The 12,182-nt window shown below is 47.1% G+C and overlaps 1 protein-coding gene and 2 non-coding genes across 3 annotated transcripts in view; all 3 read right to left on the bottom strand.

Annotated features, from left to right (window-relative positions):
- RACK1 (receptor for activated C kinase 1) overlaps positions 1 to 4,271 on the bottom strand; it is a 5,664-nt gene extending 1,393 nt beyond the window's left edge. The window contains exons 1-6 of the mRNA XM_007954259.2: positions 4,130 to 4,271; positions 2,914 to 3,085; positions 2,282 to 2,429; positions 1,995 to 2,090; positions 870 to 980; positions 389 to 529 (exon numbers count right to left, since the gene is read on the bottom strand). Coding sequence (XP_007952450.1) covers positions 389 to 529; positions 870 to 980; positions 1,995 to 2,090; positions 2,282 to 2,429; positions 2,914 to 3,085; positions 4,130 to 4,238 — 777 coding nt within the window. The 5' untranslated portion in view covers positions 4,239 to 4,271. The remainder of the gene's footprint in view (positions 1 to 388; positions 530 to 869; positions 981 to 1,994; positions 2,091 to 2,281; positions 2,430 to 2,913; positions 3,086 to 4,129) is intronic.
- On the bottom strand, positions 2,595 to 2,673 carry LOC122151426. Its single transcript, XR_006164147.1, has one exon. It is a non-coding gene; the product is annotated as a small nucleolar RNA SNORD96 family (small nucleolar RNA).
- On the bottom strand, positions 3,798 to 3,865 carry LOC122151427. Its single transcript, XR_006164148.1, has one exon. It is a non-coding gene; the product is annotated as a small nucleolar RNA SNORD95 (small nucleolar RNA).
- Positions 4,272 to 12,182: the final 7,911 nt, after the last annotated feature.

The following is a 12,182-nucleotide window of genomic DNA, read 5'->3' as shown; positions in this document are numbered from 1 at the left end:
GTCTTATCTGTCAGATCTTTAACAGTCAAAACGATGGCAACCAACCATACCACTTTGTATGTGTATGGCTCTCCATAGTCCCCATTTATGATTCAATCACCTACAACAGACTCCCGAAAGGGCTCAACTACACTTTTTCTAAGCCTCTCATTCCAGGGCTTCAATCCAGCATTTCCCCCATTCCAGTTACTGTGACGAATCACCTCGTCACCTTTGTAATAATTTGCATCTATTATGGGTTTTGCTTTGTTGACCACAACAGAACCAGTTCAAAGCCCTGCTTGAAATGGCTAGTAGGAAGTTGAATGTCGGTAACTCAGGGACTGCCTGTATTCAGAGACCCCAGAGTGCAGCAAAGTACTTAGCATGACCCCCAACCCACACTTACCCAGATCTTGATGCTGGGGCCTGTGGCAGCACAGAGCCAATAGCGGTTGGGGCTGAAACACAGGGCATTAATGATGTCCCCGCCATCTAGAGTATAGAGGTGCTTGCCTTCGTTGAGGTCCCACAGCATGGCCTGGCCATCCTGTGCAAACAGGGAAGGTAAGCCAGGGCAATATGACCACTCACTTTCTGTTAATTCCACCCACCCCAAGCTTTTATCCTAATCAAATCTTTGGCATTCACTCAAGTTCCTGCAAGCTAATAACTAAGAATCCCTAATGACCTGTACTTCATTATCAATTCTGAAACAATACCTTATCTATTGTTTCAAACCAGCTTTACAGGAAACAATCTTTTCAACAGCATGCTTTATCTGTTATTTTCAGAAAATGATCTTCAGAAACCCTGTTTATTGTTGGATTTGTCTTATCTTGTTAAGTATTCTTTCTGCTGTACCATGGAGACTCCTGGCCCCTGAATACCTTGCCTCCAGAAGCACAGAGAGATCCATCTGGAGAGACAGTCACAGTGTTCAGGTAGCCCGTGTGGCCTATATGGTTGGTTTTCAGCTTGCAGTTAGCCAGGTTCCATACCTAAATTGATAGAGGGGTGGGGTCCACAGGCTAGGAATATGGCTGAAGGTTAGCCAAGAGGAAAGGTTCAGGAGCCCAACAACAAAAAAAGCACGACACCTTATTTAAAAGTACTTCTGCACCAGACAGCCATTTATCATTCTATCAGTAACAAAACAACAAGGTTAAAGCATTTGTCTTGGCCAATTAAAGACTGCACCAAACAATGTGCAGTCTTACAAAGGACTCTTAAGCTCTTTAGCTACACAAGAGCACTACAGACCAATTATCAAGAAAGAATGGCTGGTATTTTGCTCTTTATTTCTGAGATGACCCCTAAAATATCTCACAGACTGAACTGTCTTTCTTATCTAAGAGGGTTCCAGAGAAGACACTGTGCTGACAAGGCAACTGAGGTACCATGTGGTCAGGCCGTTAAGACCGAAGGCATGGTACTGCCTGACCTTAGGGAAGAGGGGCATGATTCAGTCATGTACTAAAGGTTCCAAAACAGACTATGGTCAGAGAAGCTCCATGGGCTTCCTGGTTGGTGAAAGCCACTGATACACATGGGAGGGCGGCAAATCTCTTTTGCGGACATGGAAAGCACCACCACATTGGGAATGCTTCCAGACCTCACCCTAATGAAACCGTAATTCCACATTCAGTACTCTCTGAGGCATTCTTGTGAAGTATCAAATTCAAGCGAGTAATGAAAAGACCCAAAATCTGTAGTCATCAGGCCAGAAGTAAGTGTCATGGGGGCTCCAAAGTTTGCCGCTAATACCCAAGGTCTTTGGCAGACTTGGTAGCCTGGGGGACTATTCTCTTTAATTTGTGAGCTCTGACCTAGTTCCAAGTAGTCAGATCAGAAGGACTACTTGCACAAAAACAGAATTTATTTCAATCGATTGGCAGTTTTGTGTCAGAAGAAGGATTCTGCAAAGTGTTCAAAGTTGAAACCTATGACCATATAGAAAGAAACGGGAACACTTGCTGGCTGGCAAAGGCCTTTGGCCCTGGCTCCAAGCTCACCTTGACTAACTTGTCCCAGCCACAGGAGACGATGATGGGGTTGCTGCTGTTGGGTGAGAAACGGACACAAGATACCCACTCCGAGTGACTCTCATCCTACAAAAAGAGAGAAGAAATGCTAGACCACCACTCCTCCTCTCTGCTATGAGATGGATGTTGACAGTATTGTGTCCTCATCCTGGATCCCTCTGATTCCAGATAAGACCTGAAACTACAGCATATAGTGAAGGGAAGACCCTCAACTTAAACACATTGTTGTCGTCACTGCCACCCCTCCTTCACTTTACCTGGACTGTGTATTTACAGACACCCAGAGTATTCCATAGCTTGATGGTCTTATCTCGGGAGCCAGAGACAATCTGCCGGTTGTCAGAGGAGAAGGCCACGCTCAGTACATCCTTGGTATGACCTACAAATCGGCGTGTGGTGGTGCCCCTGAAGAGAAAGCCTTGGTCACTCTCTAGACATTCTTTACAAACCTTCTCCTGCCACAGCCCTATCACTTCCTTGGCCTTGTCTCTGCCCAGATTTGCTTAACTCACATACTCCTGCAACCAAAGCTCTGAGCATAATAAGCTCTTGGCTGAGTATATGCCAGAGAATCCCTTCAGAATTGCAGGACATGTCCTCATTTCCACATGGGGATTGGATGACAATGTCTTCTGTCATCACTAGGATCCTCCATCATTGCTGCTACTTGCCTGACCACCATCCAGGACAGAGCTCCCAAAGCCAAACACATTCAAACCACTGTGTACCCTCTCTCATTACCCAGCAAAACTCCTTAATTTGGCCACTGCTCAGGAATTCTGGGTTAACTAATTCATTTAAAAGAAGACAACTCAGTGTTTTTAACAACTTTCCTCATTTCTGCTCAGCTTTTCCCCAAGGCCCCAAAGCAAGGTGAGCAGGTACTTGCGTGGTCAGATCCCAGAGGCGCAGTGTTCCATCCCAGGAGCCTGAGAGGGCAAACTGGCCATCAGAGGAGATGACCACATCACTAACAAAGTGGGAGTGACCACGAAGAGCACGCTGGGGAATGCCATAGTTGGTCTCATCCCTGGTCAACTTCCACATGATGATGGTCTTATCTAAAGAGATGGAACAGAAAAAGAAACCCATTAATCCACAACAGAACTCTGGTGTCATCTATCCCTGCCATCTCACTTATCCCTACCCTACAGGCCCTCTGCTGATGTACTGGATATTCCAGGATGTCTCAACATCACGGTTAGGTTTACAAGGATAAATTACACACAAGAGGGATGCGAATCTATAGGTTATGAGAATATCAGCCAGAGCTAAGCGATTCACTGTTACAAAATTTAAAAAAAGCCATTCCATAAAAATTTACATCAGGTTTGCACAACTTTGCCAGGGGCTGCAGAAGGCTTTTTCTGATACTCAGATCAATTCAACCATCATCTCATGTATTACATGAGTTGTAATGCAGAAACAGCAGTCTGGGTGTAGAAAGACTAGTTGTGGGCACAGGGGCTTGTACTTCTGAAGGTTGCCAGAACCGAAGTATGGGAAATAGCTTTACATGCCGCAGGGTTGGATGTTTTCACTGAAACGTGTCCTATAACAAACTTCACAATTAAGGGCCAGCCATGGTCCTAGCTTCAGAAAACTTTACTTGTGTGAGAGCAAACTGGAAGGCATAAGCCTTCAAATGGCCTCAGACCGACCGAGAATAAGGAAAGAAGAGAGGGCAGAAAAATCTGGAGCCGACCAGGGCGAGGTTTAGGTGACGGAGCCTCCATGGAGATCACCCACTCCAGAGAGTGCAGGGCCGGGCGGCAGCTCAGAAACAGCCTCTGGGTCTCAGCACAGGCGCTCAGATGGCATGTTGGAATCATCACCGCTCCGCGAGGCCCGTAGCTGGGCACTATGAGCTTACCAGCGGGGAGGCAGGCAAGATAAAACAGAAAGCTCTAAACCCTCCTGGCGGCCACAACCTGTTCCTTGTCTCGGTAGCCTTATGGGCAAAATGGCAACGACTTACCTACGTGCTAAACGGGTCGCATGCCCCAGTCAGATCCCGGCGGAGGAATCTTTCGGGCCCACAACTCGCGCACTATCCACCCAGCCCCGTAATGTGTGCGACCCTCCTCCAGCCCTTTACTACGTACCTCGCGAGGCAGACAAGATCATGTCGGGGAACTGCGGCGTGGTAGCGATCTGGGTCACCCAGCCATTGTGGCCCTTGAGGGTGCCACGAAGGGTCATTTGCTCAGTCATGGCGGCGGGGGTTGCGGGGGTCGCCGCAGCGACAAGGATGGTACAGGATTGCTCAGAGACACCAGCAGCACGACCGCCACCGCCACGGCCCTACAGAGAAAAAGACCGAGCATACCACCGCCGGAACCGGAAATAGTTGCCCCCCCTCCCGCTGGAGCAAAATGGCGGCCCCCACGAGTTACTTCTGCTCAAGATGGCGGCGCCATGTAACAAACAGCTGGTGAAATCGCAAGGCCGCTTGGTCCAGACTGCCACGCAACGTAATTTAACAGCGCCACAAAACTATGTTCTTTTTAAACCACCGGGTTTAAAAGGGGTCCTCAGACATTGGGGCGTCATGTCTCTGAAGCAGAAGAGCAGAAATGTACGGCACATTTCCATAAGGAATGCTTGAAGTCTTCATTGTCCCATACGTGGCACAGGGCGAGCCCCGCCCTTTCCGCTTGGTGACTCAGAGGACAAGGAAGAGGTTGCTTAATTTCGAGGTCTGAACTGTGGGTACCTGTGGGCAACTGAAAAAAAGAATTCATTAAAGAGACTTAAAAACTTTCAAGGGAGCTCTAGTAGTGGTGTAGTGCCTAAGGCATCTGACTAGTAACCAGAAGGCTGGTGGTTCAAACAGCACCAGCCACTCCTGGGAAGGAAGGTTGGGCGATCTACGTTAGTAGTGATACCGCCTGGAAAACCCAAGGAGAGGTCCTATGTTTGTTTTTGGTTTTATAAACTTTCAGACAGTGCTCAGGTAAACGCTAAAACCCTAATAGATTTTCATGCCAAAGGGCGGCTAAGGGAAGCAGATCGAGATGATCGCAGCTGTTACCATCTGCAGAATAAAAGGGGAGCTCTGGGGGCCCAGTGGTTAAAGCATTGGGCTGCTAGCCAGAAGCTCAGCGGTTCTAAGGCAACAGTACCTTTGGGGGACAAAGATGAGTCGGTCTGCTTTGTAAAGGTTTACAGCCTTAGAAACCTTACCGGCCGTTTTCCTCTCCTGTATAGGGTCGCTGTGACTCAACTGGATGGCAGTGGGTTTGGTTTGGTTTTATACATATTTCTATTTTTAATATGCTTTAACCTTAGTTTCTCATCTGTGAAATGAGCTTGGAAATAATAATACCCACCTCACATGGTGTTATGGAGAATAAAGGAGTCAAGTAAAGCCTGGAGAACAATGCTAGGTAACTTAGTGAGCATCCCTTGGGACCAGGTCTTGCTATTTCTTGGAGATACAGCTAGAAACAAATGAGGACCCTGCTTTCTTGGCACTTATTCTATGGTAGTGGTGGATACTTGAATGGGAGATTGAAGTAGAAACAGAAGTTAGATGGGGGAAGCAATGTTCCAGTCAGAGTGGTTTTAACTTAGTGAAGAGTTTATGCAAAGGTCCTGAGCTAGAGTGTCAGAGAAGGCATATTGGAGGAGCTAAGGACAGAACTCTGGCATTTGACAGCTAACCAGAAGGCTGGCGGTTTAAACCCACCAGCCACTCCTCGGAAGAAGACTGGGCAATCTACTGCCATAGAGATACTGCCTCAAATACCTGAGGGGTCTCTATGAGTTGGAACCCACACGAGGGCAGTGAGTTTGGTTTTTTTCCAAAGGACAGAGCAGTGAGATGGAGATGGGGGCAGTTGACACAGGCCCTCATGGGCTTAGGGAAGGATCTTGGCAATACGTGCTGGAAGGCTTGTGGAGAGGATGGCAAAAGTCAAGGAGAGGCAGTGGCACCCTTGTTCTGTGAAAGCCAGGACCTATTCCTTGAGGGCACCAATTGCCCTCCTAGACTGGTGAAGATTCCCGTTTTGTTCTGTAGCTTTCTTTGGACAATGAGCACTATACTGGCAGGGCTTCCCTTCCTCCTCCCCAACCTAACTGTCCTCCTAGGGCCACTGGTGTGGACATTGCCTGCCTGGCACCCCCAACTGGTTGTCCTTTAACTTTTGCAACAATAAACTCCCCCAACCCACATGTTTTCTTTCTTCTTTGGTCGTGGGAGCCCCTCTGCTTTCATCCATCCCAATGTCCAACTCACTGCCCATGACTTAAGTCATGCAGGCCTGGCCCCTTAGGCGTTCCACACAAAAGGAGAGGTGAGCCATTCCAACAGTCTCTGGTGTGCTATGCAAGGGCTTTCCCAGCTGTATGCTTGTACAAGCATAGGAAATCCTCTGCTCTTCCACCTCCACTCCCCCTGCAAACATCATCAGTTACTATTACATCCCCCCCACCCCACAAAAAAAGGAAAAACCAAACCCTTATTCAGCTTTCTTAAACTTTGCTCAGGGAGCCCCTGTGGAATGAATATGCAACCCTGAGGTAGGGCTATTGTTATGTGCTGGCCTGACTCATAGTAACCTCTACTTGGGTTGCTGAGGCAGTATCACTACTGAAGTAGATTGCCCACCCTTCCTTCCAAGGAATGGATTTGAACCACCAGCCTTCTGGTTAGCAATCAGGTGCCTTAGGCACTATGCTACCAGAGCTCCCTAGGAGTCTGGATTTAAAATGAGTTGTCTCCTCCACTGCCTCATTCACATGTGCTCAAGGATGCAACTTATCTGCACTACCCAGCCCCTTTCCAGAAGAGTCAGCCTCTCCAGCCCATCTCTATCCCATCTCTCCCACATTTTCCCGAACACTCACACTTCCCTTTTTCCCTCTACTGGAGAACTAGGTTTCCAAAGATTCCTTCTGTTTCTGGCTGGTCTACAGGCCCCTCTCTTCCTATGTGTCAACTTTGCTGGGCCTTGATTTTGAGTGGCTTGGCAGCTGTGTAAGATCCTCTGGAGGTGCACTGCCTAAGGCATTTGACTGCTAACCAGGAGGTTGGCGGTTCGAACCCACCAGCTACTCCACAGAAGGAAAATGGAGTGATCTACTTCTGTAAAGATTTACTGCCTTGGAAACCCAAAGGGGCTCACTATGAGTTGGAATCTACTCGATGGCAGTAAGTTTGGTCTTTTTTTTTTTTTGGTAGCTGTGATGTAGTTTATTCCCCATGATGAGATTGGATGTGGTATTATCACCTCCATGGGGGAATCTGCTGTGAGCAGTTAATCCATTGAAGGTGAGTTGCTTTTGGGGTGTTACCTGCCTCCAATATATATGGAAAGGATCCTGCAATTGGCCTGTCATCATCTCCAGTTCCTAAGCTTGAACCATGGGCCTGCTATGTTGCCTGCTGATTTTGGGATTATTGTCTTCTCAGCCTGTGAACCAATCATCTGCCATACTGTCTGCCAGTCTTGAGTTTGCCAGTCCCTTCAGCTGTGTGAGTCAGAAGCCTCCAGCTTGCTCCAGTGGACCTGAAAGGCAGAGCTGAAGCCCAAGGTCGTTAGGTCTCCACCCAGCCCCTAGACTCAGCACTCTGAACTCAGACTTCTAGTCTAGGGGTCCTCTAGAGCTGGCACTCTGAATTCAGACTTCTAGCCTCCAAAAGTATAAGAGAATAAATTTCTGTTTGTCAAAAGTCATCCACTTGTGGTATTTCTGTTATAGCAGCACTAGAGAACTAAGACACTTCCCCTCCCGGCCTCACCCTTTACTCTATAGATTTTTGTGGCACCGTCCTATGGAGTTGAGGGAGAAATCTGGTTTTGCTGTGGAGCTCATGGGAATATCAGTTGGAGGAGGAGAAATGGAATATGTGATTTATTTCTTAGATGACCAGACCCTGCATGATTCAGGCTTTCCCTTTGGAGTTTTCCTCACTACTCTTCATTGCTTAGAGAAGGGATACTGGCAGCTATCCATGGGCAGTGAAGATAATCCTTAGCTGAGGGAGTTGCCCCTACCCTGGGGACTACTTTGGGTATAGTTTGAGGGGAGGATAGGGTAGACCAGCTGCTTTTTCAGCTCAGCACCCACCTGGACTGAGCCCTATCCATGCCTGCTTACCTAGTATGTGTGCCTGGTCTGTGTTAGGGACCCTACCTGGACTTCTCTTTTTTGAAAAAGAATCTGTGGATTTGCTCTCTACCAGCAAAGGGGCCCTGGTAACCTGCTCAGTAACTCCAGCCTGGTCCTTTGTAGCAGTGTGATGTCCCTGGGCATCTCAAGTCTGAAAATTAGCTGCATTTCTCCCATAAGAGGTCTACCTCCACCAGCGTGGGGTGGATCTTTTAGCCTTGTCCTTTGTACCCAGGGAAGGGCTCCTCCCAGGGGGCAATTTTCCCAGCCCCACAGTGGTGGAAAGCCTGTTGGAGGTACCCATCAGAGCACTCTGCATGCAAGAGCCTTCTTTCTGCTCCCTGTCTACCTCCCTCCACTGCCCGGCCCTTGGCTTTGTTGGCAGAGCCCCCTTTCCTGGGCCCACCACCACTCCTGGCCCTAGTTCAACTTGGTTTTCACCTCATTCTGATCCTCAACTACTCCATCTCTCCCACATCTTAGACCCCACTGATACCACCTCCATTCTATACAAGGTAAGAATCTCTTGGAGAGGCTCTTCTAAGGAAGTCCGTCTCACCATTCCTTTTCTGGAGGAAGTCCACAGGACCAAAACAGTTAAAAAGAGCCCCTTGAGCCTCCCTGCCAGAGACCTGTTACCTCATTGAGGTGACCCCTCCTCTAGGAGCAGAAGTCTCCCCTCAATTCCCATGTCAGCATTTAGACCATTGTGGGGATATGACAAGTCTTCCCTTGGATGCTGAGGTGAGGGCTATTGGAGGTGGTAGGTGAGGGGCCAAGGGAAAAGTTAGTGACCAAGAGGGCCTGTTTGCTGCCTGCTAAATTTCTGTGAGCCAGTGGCTTCCTCTTGTACCTTCAGATAAAGACCAAAATCTTTACTGTCACCCTCTAGATCCAGTGTGGGTAGCTCTGGAATGCCTCCATGTTGTGTATTGTGGCCATGTTGGCCCCCCTCTGCTCCTCCAACTCATAATTCTCTCCCACACAGAACTTTTATAGATACTATTCCTCCAAGCTCTGGTAGCATAGTGGCTAAGACACTTGCCTGCTAACCAGAGGGCTGGCGGTTCAAACCCACCAGCCACTCCTCGGAAGGAAGGTTGGGCAATCCTACTATCCGTAGTGATACTGCCTCGGAAACCCAAGGAGGGATCACTATGAGTCGGGGCCGACTCGAGGGCACATAACAACAACAACAACATTCCTCCACCTGGATGGCCCACCAATATCCCACCCCTTTTCTCTTATTTAAATCTAAGCTTCCTTCCAGTCTCAGCTAGTGTCACCTCTTCAAGGAAGCTCTCAGTGACCCTCTGGTCTTGGTCAGGTTCATTTGTTTCATGGCTTATAGTGGTAGTATAGATTATGCTAGTCCTTCATACCACTTGGCTCAATTTGCAGCTATTTGAACAGGGACTGGCCTCTTTCTGTTTATTTGCTGCATCTCAGCATCAGGTAGAGAGTGTGGCATGTGGAAGACTTAACCATGGTGACCAGTCCCACAGGCTAAATAATAAAGGGAGAGCCATTCCAGACAGAGGGATGGAGATGGTGCAGAGGGGTGAAAAACACTAGTGGTTTATATGCCTAAGTCTGGAAGGGGTGGCTTAGAGAAGAAATGAAGATAGGAGAGAGTAAAATCCGAGGTGGACAAAAGCTAAATTCAGCTAGTTGAGATGGAATCTGCTGCTAAAGGAACCTGGATTTTGTTCTGAAGCCTAGGGTGATCTCTAAAATTCCGATCACATTCCTTCTGCACAGCCTTGATTTTGCGTAAAGGCATTTGTTGTCAGAGTGGAGGTAGGTTAGAGGAGAAGGAGTAGAAACATGAAGGGTTACAAAGGTATTGCAGTGGTTAAGACAAGAAACTCAAGCCAGGAGCTAAAGCGCCATGAGAGTAATAATAAATGGCACTACAAAGTGACTGATCAACTATCAAGGGTCTTATGAGAGAGGGCTTGAACATCTTTCTTCCAAGCCATCTGTCTCCTCCCCATCCTACCTTCTTCACTTCAGTGTCTGCATGTAGAAGCTATTGAATATTTGAGGCTTAAAGAATTAAGCACAAAAAGGTTGTAGATAAGAGAATACTGGATGCTATTGCTGTTCCTCCTAGGGAGGTGTAGGGGTGTGGCATTAAATCAATTCCTGAAACATCTTACAAAGAGATCACTTGTCATTTTTTTTTTTTTAATGACCAGGCTGCTTTACATTCTTCAACACGAAGGCCAGGTGCTGCCTTCTCTCAGGAGGGACTGAAGGAAATGCTGAGAGAAGGCAGCATCTGGCCTTCTAGTTGAAGGATGTAAAGCAGTGGTAGGGAGAAATAAAGTGACTGGGCCTTTCTCAGTTTTCTACCAGAGATAGAATTTCTTACAAATTAGGGTGGGGAAATATACACTGAAATGAAAATCATCCTCTCTGCTCACTTTCTGGTAAAACACCCAGGGCTGCTGAGAAATCTTTCTTTACTAGAAGTGGAGATAAGGGATCTTCATGCCTAGTAATGGCAGGAATAAACGGGGATGGCTCTCCAAGGATCTTGTCCAGGCCATGTGGATTCCCCTTTATCTTTGTGGGGTCTTGCTTGGTGTTAGGTTGAGTTGTCAACTTAAGGGCTCTGGCTAAATTTGGGTTCAAGTCATTTAAGATAGGGGTAAAGAGTACATACGAAACAACCTCGGCAGAGAAATAACTGGAGGAAGAAAACTCCCTCTTCTTTAAAACTATTTCTAATACCTGGCCTTTCAATTTTCCCCCTTTCTTTGGAAGAGGAAAAGGTGAGGAGGAGAGGGCCATTGCAGGTCTCCTAATAGCAGGAACCTTGTCACATCTCCTCCTACACAGAGAGCTCATATACCCACACCACAGATTCTTGTGCTATACCTCTGAGGACTCTGCTTTGTGGGCAAGTCTATAAATTTATAGCCTTGGAAACCCAATGGGGGTTGTTATGAGTTGGAATTGACAAGATGGCAGTGGGTTAGCTCTGGGGACTGTCTCTTCCTCTTCAGTCCCATTATTCCTAGAACTACTTCTTCTGACATTAACACTGCCAGCACAAACTGCTTTCTGTTCTAGAATTCCAAGACCTCCTTACCACCCTGTCAGGATTAGCTTTGAAATGATAAAGGGAAGAGCCTACTTACCCACTTTAAATCTAGTTTCTCCCCATATCCCATTTTTTTTTTTTTTTTTAAATCAGGCACCAAGTGAAACTTCATACTTCTTTCTCTTCTATTTTGAGTTCTGGCTCCAGTTCTTGATAGAAGGAACACAGTTTTGGTTTTAAATTCTTTCTTTCCTTTAGAGTTCTCCCTCATCATATCACCCACATGGATCAGAAGTGATATTGACTCAACTATTTTGGTCAGATCAAAAAAAGAAATAATAATAATGGAGGAAGCCTCAGTTTAAATAGTTTTTCCTTTTAGGTTACCCCCTTATAGTCTACTTCTCCTGAATGGGAAAAGAAAGTGCCTTCTCCTTTTTCATTTTCCTTTTAGACTTGCTACTCCTGAGGGTGGGAACAGAGTGGTGCAGTGGAAGTGTGCTGGGCCCATTCATTCCCCAGAGGTCTGTGGATTGAAAGCATCCTCTGCTAACCTTCTCTTTAAGGAGCTCTGGTGGTGTAGTGCCTAAGGCATTTGATTGCTAACCAGAAGGTTGGCAGTTCAAACCCACCAGTGATTCCATGGAAAGAAGACTGGGCAATCTGCTTCTGTAAAGATTTGCCAGCTTGGAAACCCAAAAGGGGTTGCTATGAGTCAGAATCAACTCCATGGCAGTGAGTTTGTCTTTCTTTCTTTCTTTTTTTTTAACTCCTGAATTGTTGTTAGGTGCCGTCAAGTTGTCTCCAACTCATAGCGACCTTATGTACAACAGAATGAAACACTGCCTGGTCCTGTGCCAGCCTCAAGATCCTTGCTATACCTGAGCCCATCATTGCAGCCACTGTGCCAATCCATCTTGTTGAAGGCCTTCACCTTTTTCGTTGACCCTCTCCTTTACCAAGCATGATATCCTTCTCCAGGGAAT

This window comes from Orycteropus afer, unplaced genomic scaffold (genome assembly GCF_000298275.1).
Source record: "Orycteropus afer afer isolate SDZICR_OR568_19922 unplaced genomic scaffold, OryAfe1.0 scaffold00455, whole genome shotgun sequence".
Lineage (NCBI taxonomy): Eukaryota > Metazoa > Chordata > Mammalia > Tubulidentata > Orycteropodidae > Orycteropus > Orycteropus afer.
The sequence above is the reverse complement of the archived record's forward strand: the minus strand, read 5'-3'. Positions and strand labels throughout refer to the sequence as shown.